At 56.1% G+C, this 12,583-nt stretch overlaps 1 protein-coding gene across 1 annotated transcript; it reads right to left on the bottom strand.

Moving 5' to 3' along the window:
• Positions 1-3,242: 3,242 nt before the first annotated feature.
• On the bottom strand, positions 3,243-7,619 carry SLC39A4 (solute carrier family 39 member 4). The gene is made up of 12 exons (XM_040261505.1): positions 7,419-7,619; positions 6,716-7,000; positions 6,157-6,352; positions 5,914-6,056; positions 5,650-5,821; positions 5,125-5,297; positions 4,876-5,013; positions 4,669-4,797; positions 4,437-4,491; positions 4,155-4,307; positions 3,601-3,788; positions 3,243-3,518 (listed from the first exon to the last, which is right to left on the bottom strand). The coding sequence occupies exons 1-12, from the start codon at positions 7,617-7,619 to the stop codon at positions 3,390-3,392; spliced, it is 1,962 nt and encodes a 653-aa protein (XP_040117439.1). The 3' UTR covers positions 3,243-3,389.
• Between the last annotated feature and the right edge of the window lie 4,964 nt (positions 7,620-12,583).

Below are 12,583 nucleotides of genomic sequence, written 5' to 3'. Positions count from 1 at the left end.
AAGGGGGAATAGGATTTCACAGCAGATGGAATTGGGTAAGGTAATAAGTCAGGTAACTACGTTTGTACAAGAAAAGGGTGCCGTTCCCCCTTGGGGAATAGATTCATGAGCTTGGTGACCAAGTGTGGGTCAAAGATTGGAAACTTGACTTGCTAGCCCCTTGGTGAAAGGGACCTTATGTTATTCTAACTACCCCACTGCAATTCAAGTGGCAGGTATTGCCCCTTGGAGCCATCATACGAGGGTGAAGAGAACATACCACCCCAAAAATGCTGAGTGGACTGCACAGCGGGACCCCGCTGACCCTCGAGAGACTAAGACCATCCTTAAGAAGGAGGAAAAGAAGGTCCTGGACGAGCCCCTTCAGGATGAAGCCACACAATCAACTCCTGCTGCTTGGCCTCATCAATGTGATTTTGAATTTCACTTGCGTTTCAGCTCAGGACAATGTTTTCATCTCATGGGCCCCTTCCTACGCAGACTTCCACAACACTTCCAACTGCTGGGTATGTGGGGCTATGCCTCTGTCAGTGACGGATGGACTTCCTTGGTGGGTGTCACCACTCTGCGAAGGAGATTTTAAACCACTCTGCTCTTTTCTGGGATGACAAAAAGAGACTTTCCTCTCTCTTGCCAATCATAACCTCTCCTTGCTCTCCTGGTGTAAGACCTAGTCAATAGACTCGGGGCATGGGGTTACATTTGATATAAATGCCAGTTAACAAAAGCCAAACCTACTTGTTGAAATCTACCCCGGTAGCCCCAGTAAGTCTACCTTATTTACATGCTAGGTGGACAAGATCCGTATGAGTATGGTATGAGTATATTGCTGCTTTATTTGTACCCTCTACAGGGACAACAGATATCATGATTAAAGTAGAGGCCTTGACTAATTTCACAAAACAGGCCCTCCTAGATAGAACAAAAGCCATCCAAGCTTTAAATGAAGAGCAAATCCAAATGAGAAAAGCGGTAATTCATAATAGAATGGCTTTGGACATACAGCTGCTCAAGGAGGGACTTGTGCTATAATTAAGGTTGAAAGTTGTGCATACGTTGCTGACTTATCTGGCAATGTATCGACTGCTTTAGATGACATGAAAAACCAGGTAAAAGCAATGTCAAATGAAAACATTCCTTTTTGGACTTCGGTCCTATCTTGGGCGAAGGGCGACTGGTGGAAAACTACATTTACCACTGTTGTGGTTGTCTTGATAGTTCTGCGTTGTGGACCCTGAATTTTACAATGTATTATGAACTCTGTAACCCGAAGGTTGATGTCATTGTCCCAAATTGGCAGTCGGAGAGCCAGGGTGCAATACATCCCTATGAATGGCGCTCACAATATGAGTTAAGAGCATCAAGAGGGGGGAACGAAGAAGGAATTCATAGGGCCTGGACTCCATCTTAGGCCTGTTGACGCTGATCACGCTCAGCCACCTTTCCAGTCGACCCTGAACTCTGTGTTTAGTGCCTATGAAAACAACAACAGAAGGATACGACCCCCTCCAGACAGGGCAACCTTGAAGATTGTATCTAGGTTCCTCATCGGTAAGAGAAAACATAAACTAATCACCCCTTCCTCCAGACAGGCCATAAATTTTTCTCTATCAATCGGAGTGTAACCTCGGGTTTATTGATTATTGGCTAATTGTTTGACTGTTTGAGCACATGAGCACCTAGCACATGAAAGATGGGGTTATTGGGATAGTATTTTCCTTGGTTTAAGTAAGTCTCAAGGAATTTGGATGGTGGGTTCAGACACGTACACATGGGACATAAAAGATTTTCACAAATGCTGGTCGGGCTCCTTGGCTAAGAGGAGACTCTGCCGTGGGCCCGCTGGTCAAATAAACTGCACTCCACTATCTGCATTGTCCTTCTGAGTGAGTTTGTTTCCCGGAATGTGTGGCTACAACACTCCTCCCTCCAAATCTTGATCTGGGAGTAGCAGAGGGATATCCCCTGCCTCTCACCCAACATAAAAGTGGCGCTGGTTTGTCTCCATATGGAGCTGGGGCTCCTGCTTCTGGTCCGGTCTTGTTCTCAGAGACTTGCCTTTTCTTGGTGGAAAAGTTTTAAAATATTTGTTAAATATTTACAATAATCTGCATTTGTGTCCAGAGATATTCAGCCAGTCGTCTCTCCGTTTAAAAATCAGAGATATTTTCATCCCGCTGAGAGCACATCTCCAACCAAAGGTTTCTCTGTTCTGCTTGTGCTGAACCAGGTGGGCGACTGTCTCAGAGGTTTTCTCTCTCTTTTGCCCAAACTCCACCTAAGAAAGTTCTGAGAGCATGAAAAACAAGTCATTCAAAAAACAAAAAAGCACTGGAGCCAGGCTTCCCTGGTGGCTCAGTGGCAAAGAATCTGCCTGCCAATGCAGGAGACATGGGTTGGATCCCCGATCCAGGAAGATCTCACATGCTGCAAAGCTACTAAGCCCGTGTGCCACAACTATTAAGCCTGTGCTCTAGAGCCTGGGAGCCGCAAAGACTGAGCCCACGTGCTGCAAATACTGAAGCTCGAGTGTCCCAGAGCCTATACTTCTCAACAAGAGAATCCACCACAATGAGAAGGACACACACTGCAACTGGGGTGTGACCCATGAGCCCCACAACTAGAGAAAGCCTGAGCAGCAGCGAAGACCCAGCACACCAAAACTGAGGAAAATCGTGAAAAACCCAAATCAACTAGCCAGAGCCACCAGGAGCAGGAGGGGGCCGTGGCCAGGACACCGGCCCTCCCCGTCCGAGTCAGCCGGGCAGTCACAGCACTCACATCACAGGGCAACTGTGACGGCTAAACAGCTCAGTGACCACAGAACCCTCAGACTCAAGCCTGGCACGTGGTACACGCCCTAACAGTGTGCGATGTGTCTGTGGGACAAAAGGGCCCAGCGTGGAGAGAGCCAGGGGCACTGAAGCAGCTCCGCCCTGGGAAGAGCCGCAGCAGGCGGGCAGGAAGCGCGGGAGGAGGGCCGGGGCGGGAGGTTGCAGTCCTGACTGGACACCAGGTCCTACCTGCTGCCCGAGCCCCGGACCCACTTCTCTGGGCTTCCCTTCACACGCATCACAGACGCGGGGCTGAGGCTGCTTTCTTGGAGGGCCCTGAGTTCAACGGTCCCGACTCCCCATCGGGCACCGGGCACTTCTGTGGGGAGACGACGCCCCACCTGTCGGCGTTTCTTGGTGGGAAACCCTACTCTCCTGGGGAGGCGCGATGAGGCGAGCAGGCCGGGCTCCGAGGACAAGAGCATTTATTGAAGCTGGGAAGCAGGGCGCGGGGGAGGGGCTGGGGCGCTCCGGGAGTCGGGGCGTCTGAAGGGCTGCGCGAGCCCAGGGTCAGGAGGCAGAGGCATGGGGTGGGGGCGGGGCGGGCAGAAGCTCTCAGAAGGCGATGTTATCCTCATACAGCGACAGCAGCAGCAGGACGGTCCAGCCGCCCAGCAGGCCAACGTTGTGGAGCAGGAAGAGGAGCCAGGGCCGCCGGTCGCGGACGTTCAGCATGGCCGGGAGCTGAGGACGGGGCCTGAGTCAGGGCCGGCTCAGACCGCCCGCCCGGCGCCCCCGGGGCAGCCCCCGCCCGCCCGGCTCTGACCATGTCGCAGAGCGCCACGTAGAGGAAGAGGCCGGCGGCCACCGCCAGGATCCAGGTCTCGCCGACTTCGCCTACGCCGGCCGCGAGCGCAACGTAGAGGCCGATGAAGGCCGTGAGCGCCGAGGCCAAGTTCAGGAGCAGCGCGCGGCGCACCGACAGCCCCGCGTGCAGCAGGGCCGCGAAGTCCCCTGGGGCGGGCAGTGGGGGCGGTTTAGTCGCTCCGTCGTGTCCGATTCTTGAGACCCCATGGACCGTAGCTCCCCAGGCCCCTCTGTCCATGGGATTCTCCAAGCAAGAGTACTGGAGTGGGTTGCCATTCCCTTCTCCAGGCGATCTTCCCGACCCAGGGATGGAACCCGGTTCTCCTGCACTGCAGGCGGATTCCTTACTGTCTGAGCCATGAGTCGCGGGCGGGGCTGGGGTCAGGTCGAGGGCCGCGCCCACTCCCCGATAGTCCTGCCCAACAGCGCGGCCGACCAGCCACACCCAGACCCCCAGCTGCGGGCAGCCACCCCCGCCCCGCCCCCGGCCGGCGAGAACCCCGCAAGGCTCACCCAGCTCGTGCGGCACCTCGTGGCAGAACACGGCCAGCGAGGTGGCCAGCCCCGTCTTCCAAGAGGACAGAAAAGCGGCGCCCACGGCCAACCCGTCGGCGAAGTTGTGCACGGCGTCGCCCAGCGTGATCACCCAGGGCAGCAGTCTCAGCTCTGCGGGCGCGGCGGGCGTGGGTGCGCGTTTGCCCCTGCCGGTTCCTCCGCCCCTCTCTCCGTCCCCGTGCTTGCGCCGCGCATGGAGACCCTGACCCCCAACGCTCCGGGGCCTCCCTCAGGGCTCACCTGGGCTCAGCCTCCGGGGCTCCGGGCTCAGCAGCTCGGGGCTCTCCTCCGCCACCTGAAGGGCAGACCGGGTTGGTGGGCGGGCCGTGTAGGTTAGGCTCAGGGCGGGAAGGTGAGGAGGCCCGCGGAGCCAAGTCGCCAGATCAGGCCAGGGGTGGAAGCCCTGGATGGGTGACTGGGAGCGCAGACAGGGCTCCGCCAAGGGGGATGACGCGGGGCAGGGCGGGCTCACCAGGTCTGCGCGAGAGCCCTCATGGAGCTGCTTGGGCTGCCGGAGGTCGCTGGGCGCCAGCTGCAGGGACACGCCATGGCTGTGGCCGCCGTGACTGTGGCCGTGGCTGCAGGCCCCATCCTTTGGGTCCTGCGGGGACGGAGGCTCAGGTTCCACCGTGCCTCCGCCAACCCTGCCCACACCACGCCCAGCCCCCAAGCACCTGACCTCGGGGTCCAGGGGCAGCAAGAGGTTGAAGAGGCTCTCAAACAGGAAGAAGGCGTAGAGCCCGCCCAGCACAGCTAGGAGGTGCCAGGTGGTCTGGAACCCAGGGTCCTCCCCGTCATGAGCGTGCAGCCCCAGCACCTGGTGGGGAAGTGGGCAGAGGACGCCTGACCCGGTGCCTTGGGACCTCCTCCTCCCAGACAGGCGGATAGAGGTTAGGGGTCAGGAAGGGCTGTGGCAGGCTGGGTCAACCTTAGGCATCAGGTGCAGGAGGGCATCGCCCGTGAGCGCGCCCACAGCCATGCTCAGGAAGGCCTGGATGACGTAGTGGGAGGTGGTCCTGCAGCTGGCACAGACGAGGAGCAGGAGCCCGAGGACGGAGCACAGGCAGATCAGCAGCGTGGCCAGGGAGCCGTACAGGTACCCTGGACAGGGAGGACAGTGAGCGCCTCCCTGCCAACCGTGGCCCCTTGCTTTCCCGGGAGGGGGGGTCCAGACCGAGTCTGGGAGGAGCAGGAGCCCCCGAAGGTGGCAGGCAGTCGGGTGCAGTCCTGGCCTCGGCTTCCTGCTGGCCCCTGGCCTCAAGCCCCATCCTCTTCCCTCGCAGCACCCCCTTCCCCGTTGCCCCTCCACCCCGCTGCCCGGTCTGCCAGCCCTGGCCCCGGCTCTCCGCAGCCCAGCGGCGACTTTCTCCTCCCTGTTTGGTTCCATCTTCCTGCTGCCAGCCCCTTGGGCACCGCCGGGCTGGCACTTCTAGGGCGTAGGGTGGACACTCACTCTCGGCCTGGCTGAGCCGATCCTGGGTGGGGAGCGTGGGCTGGGGGCTGCAGGCCCCGCTCAGTTGCTGCTGGAGCAGAGCCGGGCTCAGTCGGGCCCAGTCGTCCGGCGTCACCCCGGCCTGCTCAGACATTCCGTACACAGCCATGATGTCTTGAGCACTCAGGCATAGCTGGGGTAGGGGTGACAGATCTGGTGTTCAGGGCCCTGAGCGGTCCATGGACCCCCACCTCTCTCCGGGACTCGGGCACATGGACGGCTCACCGTGTCCCACGCGCTGGCGCTGCTGTTGGGGGTGGCAAGGGGCACGGGCCACTGGCCCTTTCCCAGAGGACTGTCGTCACTGTGGCTGTCGTGGGGCCCCGCCGCTCCGCCCAGCCCCAGGCGCTCCATCAAGGCCGCCAGCTCTGGCAGAGGGTGAAAAGCCATTCCAGCCCTGCACTCCCCAGGTGGGCGGCTGCTGGGATTCAGGGCACTCCCTGCCCTGTAGCCTAGCTCAGGCCTCACCATCCAGCGTGATGTTGGAGTTCTCGCTGCTGTGCTGCCGGAACACGAAGTCCACGAAATACTGGGGGGTCGGCAGGGCGTGGAAGCAGGCGCCGCTCCTGACATGGTCCAGCAGGGCAGCCAGCACCGGGCCGGGGCTGCTGGGAGCCCCCACCCCTGCCGCCTCCCCCAGCAGCTGAGGCAGGTCCACACAGGCCTGGGGAGGAGCCGGCCTCAGTGTCTGAAGCAGCGCGGCCACGCTGGCCTCTCGCTCCGCAGTGCCCCGGTGCCCCCGGACTCCGCTGAACCCCAGGCACCGCAGCTGTCCCCTTCCCAGCCCCGCCTTGTCTGGGCTCTTCCTTGGAGCCCTGGGAGCTTTCTCAGCCCCGTCGAGGATCAGGGCCCTCTCGGGATGCCTGCAGCCCTGCCCGGCTCAGTGGTGAGTGTCCACCCCAGCCCAGGCTCCCCGAGCACCCAGAAAGGTGCTGAGGGCCAGCGCCACCCGAGTGGTCCCCCTTCTCTCAGTCCCTCTCGGACCCTCTTCCTCCCAGTGCCCCTGGGCGGCTGGCCTGGTGCCCACCTGCTGAGAAGCGGGCTGGCCAGCGGTGCGGGCTTGGATCTGCTGCAGCAGCCTGGTCAGGGCCGGGCTCAGGGCCTGAGGGCTCTCAAGCAGGACCAGGAGCTGGTCGGCACGGGCAGCCCAGCGGCCAGCCTGGACGTCGGCGCAGGTGCCCGCTGGATCGCTGAGGTAGAGGGCTGCGGCGGCACTGAGGCGGGCGATGTGCCTAGCCTCCAGGGCCTGGCCCAAGGGGGCCTCGGGCTGCTCAGGCCTGCCCAGAGCCAGGGCATCGTCCACAGACAGGCACTGTTGGCACAGACGGGAGGGTGGGGGCCACACACGAGGGCTGCCATCCTCCCGTCCCTCACACTGGTGCCCTCCACCGTCGGCTCGCTCACAGAACCCCGCCCTCCCGTGTGACAGGCACGCACACCCACGGAGCGTCCCCCACCCCAGGGAGGTTTCTGCTGGAACCATTGTCAATTTTGGGGTGGGGAGAGGGGGGTGCTGACGGGGTACGGGGGGCAGCCATGGGATCCCAGAGCCGTACCCAACCCCCAGGGAGCTCAGGGGGCTCTGAAAGGGAGCAAGGCCCCGCGTCAGTCAGGCCACCGCAAGGCCCGCCTCCTGGAGTTTGCCCGGGCCCTTTGCAGCCGGCCTTGGCCTCGGGGTGGAGCGGCGGGCTGTGGCTGGGGCCAAGCCATAGGACCCTTGGGGCTGTTACCTTTCCACATGGCCCATTGGCACAGTGCACACGGGCCGCCAGTGTATTTAACAGGTCGCCCAGCGCCACGCGGTCCAGAGTGCCCTGGCTCGAGGACAGCAGGGTCAGCAGACGAGCAGGGGGGTTCGCCGTCCCCGACGCCGCCAGCGCGGCCAGCACAATCAGCAGCGGCCCCAGTCCGGGCCGGCCCAGGAGTGCCATGCTGCAGCAGCCCGGTGCCTTGAGCTCAGGGTAGGCCGTGCTCGCCTGTGTGGCTGCGGGCCGCAGGGGCTGCCTGATGCTAGACTGGGGCTGGGCCGGGACCGCCCGCCCTGCGAGGCTCTCCAGGCATTTCCTGCGGGGCCCTGTGATTGGCTGCCAAGGCGTTGCCGCAGGTTAACCACTCCAGTGGCGCCGGGAGCCAGCACAGGAGATCCCACCCATGACAAGGTCATGAGGCGAGACCTGACAGGCAAGGCAGGTCAGGACTCCCTGGACCTGCTCGAGCATCTACCCCGAAACCAAAATCTGTCTGTCTACTATTTACTATATTATGCCTTTCACCAACTCTTCTGGCATTAGCAGGGGGCTGACCACCTTTCTCTGGAGAAAATCAACTTAGGGCTCTAGTTGATAAGTCACCTGGGCATGAAGGAAATATTTCAATTCAGACCCCTCTATCAGCATTCTAACTTGCGTGGCAGGTTTATCCATACTCTTAACTAACGCACGTGATTGTTCACAACCTCCCAACCATGAAAGGCAGGGGAACTTAAACATTCTGAAGTCCGAATAGGCATAGAGCCCTTCTGGGAGTAAAAAGTTATTAGAATAGTGCTGGTGAAGGACTTCATTGTTGAGCCAATGCTTCCTGCCAAGTTTCCATATCCCTTACCCATTGTGTACCTGGGAGTATATTACCTAATATAGTTGGTTCATTTCAGTTCAGTTCAGTCGCTCAGTCGTGTCCGACTCTTTGCGACCCCATGAATCGCAGCACGCCAGGCCTCCCTGTCCATCACCAACTCCCGGAGTTCACTCAGACTCACGTCCATCGAGTCACTGATGCCATCCAGCCATCTCGTCCTCTGTCGTCCCCTTCTCCTCCTGCCCCCAATCCCTCCCAGCATCAGAGTCTTTTCCAATGAGTCAACTCTTCGCATGAGGTGGCCAAAGTACTGGAGTTTCAGCTTTAGCATCATTTCTTCCAAAGAAATCCCAGGGCTGATCTCCTTCAGAATGGACTGGTTGGATCTCCTTGCAGTCCAAGGGACTCTCAAGAGTCTTTTCCAACACCATAGTTCAAAAGCATCGATTCTTCGGCGCTCAGCCTTCTTCACAGTCCAACTCTCACATCCATACATGACCACTGGAAAAACCATAGCCTTGACTAGACGGACCTTAGTCGGCAAAGTAACGTCTCTGCTTTTGAATATGCTATCTAGGTTGGTCTTAACTTTTCTTCCAAAGAGTAAGCGTCTTCTAATTTCATGGCTGCAGTCACCATCTGCAGTGATTTTGGAGCCCCCCAAAATAAAGTCTGACACTGTTTCCACTGTTTCCCCATCTATTTCCCATGAAGTGATGGGACCGGATGCCATGATCTTTTCGTTTTCTGACTGTTGAGCTTTAAGCCAACTTTTTCACTCTCCATTTTCACTTTCATCAAGAGGTTTTTTTAGTTCCTCTTCAGTTTCTGCCGTAAGGGTGGTGTCATCTGCATATCTGAGGTTATTGATATTTCTCGCGGCAATCTTGATCCCAGCCTGTGTTTCTTCCAGTCCAGCATTTCTCATGATGTACTCTGCATAGAAGTTAAATAAGCAGGGTGACAATACACAGCCTTGACGTACTCCTTTTCCTATTTGGAACCAGTCTGTTGTTCCATGTCCAGTTCTAACTGTTGCTTCCTGACCTGTATATATATTTCTCAAGGGGCAGGTCAGTTGGTCTGGTATTCCGATCTCTTTCAGAATTTTCCACAGTTTATTGTGATCCACACAGTCAAAGGCTTTGGCATAGTCAATAAAGCAGAAATAGATGTTTTACTGGAACTCTCTTGCTTTTTCCATGATCCAGCGGATGTTGGCAATTTGAGCTCTGCTTCCTCTGCCTTTTCTAAAACCAGCTTGAACATCAAGAAGTTCATGGTTCACGTATTGCTGAAGCCTGGCTTGGAGAATTTTGAGCATTACTTTACTAGCATGTGAGATGAGTGCAATTGTGCCGTAGTTTGAGCACTCTTTGGCATTGCCTTTCTTTGAGATTGGAATGAAAACTGACCTTTTCCAGGCCTGTGGCCATTGCTGAGTTTTCCAATTTGCTGGCATATTGAGTGCAGCACTTTGACAGCATCATCTTTCAGGATTTGAAATAGCTCAACTGGAATTCCATCACCTCCACTAGCTTTGTTCGTAGTGATGCTTTCTAAGGCCCACTTGACTTCACATTCCAGGATGTCTGGCTCTAGATGAGTGATCACACCATCGTGATTATCTGGGCCATGAAGCTCTTTTTTGTACAGTTCTTCTCTGTATTCTTGCCACCTGTTCTTAATATCTTCTGCTTCTGTTAGGTCCATACTATTTCTGTCCTTTATCGAGCCCATCTTTGCATGAAATGTTCCCTTGGTATCTCTAATTTTCTTGAAGAGGTCTCTAGTCTTTCCCATTCTGTTAGTTGGTATGTAGGAAAAATAAGTAGTAGGCTTTGTGTTAGCAACTTTAGACCTTTGAGTTAATAAATTCTTTCTTTGTTATAACCCACTGCACCTTTGCCCTATAGGAATGTAACTTTATTTAGTACTTTCTGATAGTGGCGCCAGATTTAGAAAAAACACTTTTAGAGAAAATAAGTGTTCTGGTTGTCTAACCTTTATCAGACAAAAAGGTCATAAAATGTTAACAGGTCTCCAGGCCAGAAGATGATGTAAATCACATAAGACCTTTGTATATGGAAAGGTATGCAGAAACACAAGAAGCACAAGCTGGAGTCAAGATTGCCAGGAGAAATATCAATAACCTCAGATATGCAGGTGACACCACCCTTATGGCAGAAACTGAAGAGGACTAAAAACCTCTTGATGAAAGTGAAACCGGAGAGTGAAAAGGTTGGCTTAAAGCTCAACATTCAGAAAACGAAAAGATCATGGCATCCGGTCCCATCACTTCATGGGAAATAGATGGGGAAACAGTGGAAACAGTGTCAGACTTTATTTTGGGGGGCTCCAAAATCACTGCAGATGGTGACTGCAGCCATGAAATTAGAAGACGCTTACTCTTTGGAAGAAAAGTTACGACCAACCTAGATAGCATATTCAAAAGCAGAGACGTTACTTTGCCGACGAAGGTCCGTCTAGTCAAGGCTATGGTTTTTCCAGTGGTCATGTATGGATGTGAGAGTTGGACTGTGAAGAAGGCTGAGCGCCGAAGAATCGATGCTTTTGAACTGTGGTGTTGGAGAAGACTCTTGAGAGTCCCTTGGACTGCAAGGAGATCCAACCAGTCCATTCTGAAGGAGATCAGCCCTGGGATTTCTTTGGAAGGAATGATGCTAAAGCTGAAACTCCAGTACTTTGGCCACCTCATGCGAAGTGTTGACTCATTGGAAAAGACTCTGATGCTGGGAGGGATTGGGGGCAGGAGGAGAAGGGGACGACAGAGGACGAGATGGATGGATGGCATCAGTGACTCGATGGACATGAGTCTGAGTGAACTCCGGGAGTTGGTGATGGACAGGGAGGCCTGGCGTGCTGCGATTCATGGGGTCGCAAAGAGTCGGACACGACTGAGCGACTGAACTGAACTGAACTGATGCAGAAAGAAAGCCTGGTTTCGATAAGGGTCAGAACTGCTGACCCTGCATGACTCTGCATCTTCCATTCCCCTCTATGTACATCCCAAGGTATAAAAGCTCTTTTTAAAAATAAAGTTACAGACCTGTTCCACCTAAGCTTGGTCTCCCTGTCTCTCTCTCTTGCCGACTCCGTTCACCCTGAGGGAACCCCTGGATCCTGCTGGGGCTGGACACCACCACAGTGGCAGTCCTCCCTGAGCCTGGGGCTGCTGTCCCAGGGTAAGGCCTGGGTCCCTGGGTGGATGGGCTTGGCTCACCCCTCTGCTTCTTCAAGGATCTTGTTATTGAACGCAAGTCTGTGTGCACGACACATGGTGACGTTGAAGCTTGCATCAGAGAAAGGTTTATTGTGGTGCCGAGCAAGAACAGGTGACTCATGTTCAAAATCCCTTAAATCTCTGGATGGCTTTGGGGGGAGTCTGCAATAGGCAGAATCTGGGGAGAGGGCTTTCTCATAATTGGTTGGTGGAGAGGTAGCGATGGTACCCTGGGCTCCCTTATTAGGCTGGGACCACCTTAGACCTGGCAGAAAAGCTTGAGACCCTGCCCCAAAGCTTTAGTTTGTCAACTGCCCCTCCTTGGTTTCTGTGTCCCGCCCTTCCCAGATTAGCAACTATTTGAACCTGACCTTTGGGATTCAGGGGCTTCCCTGGTGGCTCAGATGGCAAAGCATCTGCCTGCAATGAGGGAGACCTGGATTCTGTTTCTGGGTCGGGAAGATCCCCTGGAGAAGGAAATGGCAATCTACTCCAGCACTCTTGCCTGGAAAATCCCATGGACGGAGGAGCCTGATAGGCTACAGCCCATGGGGTCCCAAAGAGTCGGAGACGACTGAGCGACTTCACTTTCACTTCTTTCACTTTGCAATTCAGGAGAGGTCTTAGGGGACTGAAGGAAGCCTGTTTCCTACAAGGAGAAATGGAGGACCTGGAAAGGATTTTACTGGGAAGGGCCCTAGAGGGTGCACTCTCCCCGCCCCCCCCCGCCCTTTTTAGCTTCTCAATCTTGAGAACAGGTGTTGGACAAAAAAGGGAATGACATTTTGTGTAGAGAGGTTAAGCATAGACTTGGCAGAGGAACTTGCTTTTACGGGGCCTCGGTTTCTGTCCGGGTTGGCTTCCCCTGGCCTTCTCGCTAGGGGCTGCCTGCAAGCCAAGGGCATGTGGGGCACAAGTTCCAGGAGACCACGGGGCTGTCCCCGACCCCACCGGAGAGCTCCAGCACAACTCTGCCCCCCTCCCCACCCCCCCTACCACCGCAGCATCTTACCACTCAAGGCAGCTCAGACACCACGCACAGCCCTGGCTGGGGTGGGGTGTGGGTCCTGAGCT

The sequence above is a fragment of the Oryx dammah genome, unplaced genomic scaffold, assembly GCF_014754425.2.
Source record: "Oryx dammah isolate SB20612 unplaced genomic scaffold, SCBI_Odam_1.1 HiC_scaffold_19, whole genome shotgun sequence".
NCBI lineage: Eukaryota > Metazoa > Chordata > Mammalia > Artiodactyla > Bovidae > Oryx > Oryx dammah.
The sequence above is the reverse complement of the archived record's forward strand: the minus strand, read 5'-3'. Positions and strand labels throughout refer to the sequence as shown.

Coding starts and splice junctions, on each gene's coding strand:
- SLC39A4 (XM_040261505.1), bottom strand. CDS start 7,619: ATGGCACTCCTGGGCCGGCCCGGACTGGGGCCGCTGCTGATTGTGCTG. Junction 5,822..5,913: donor GCGCCAGCGCGTGGGACACG/GTGAGCCGTCCA, acceptor CCCCTACCCCAG/CTATGCCTGAGTGCTCAAGA. Junction 3,519..3,600: donor ACGTGGCGCTCTGCGACATG/GTCAGAGCCGGG, acceptor CCCCGTCCTCAG/CTCCCGGCCATGCTGAACGT.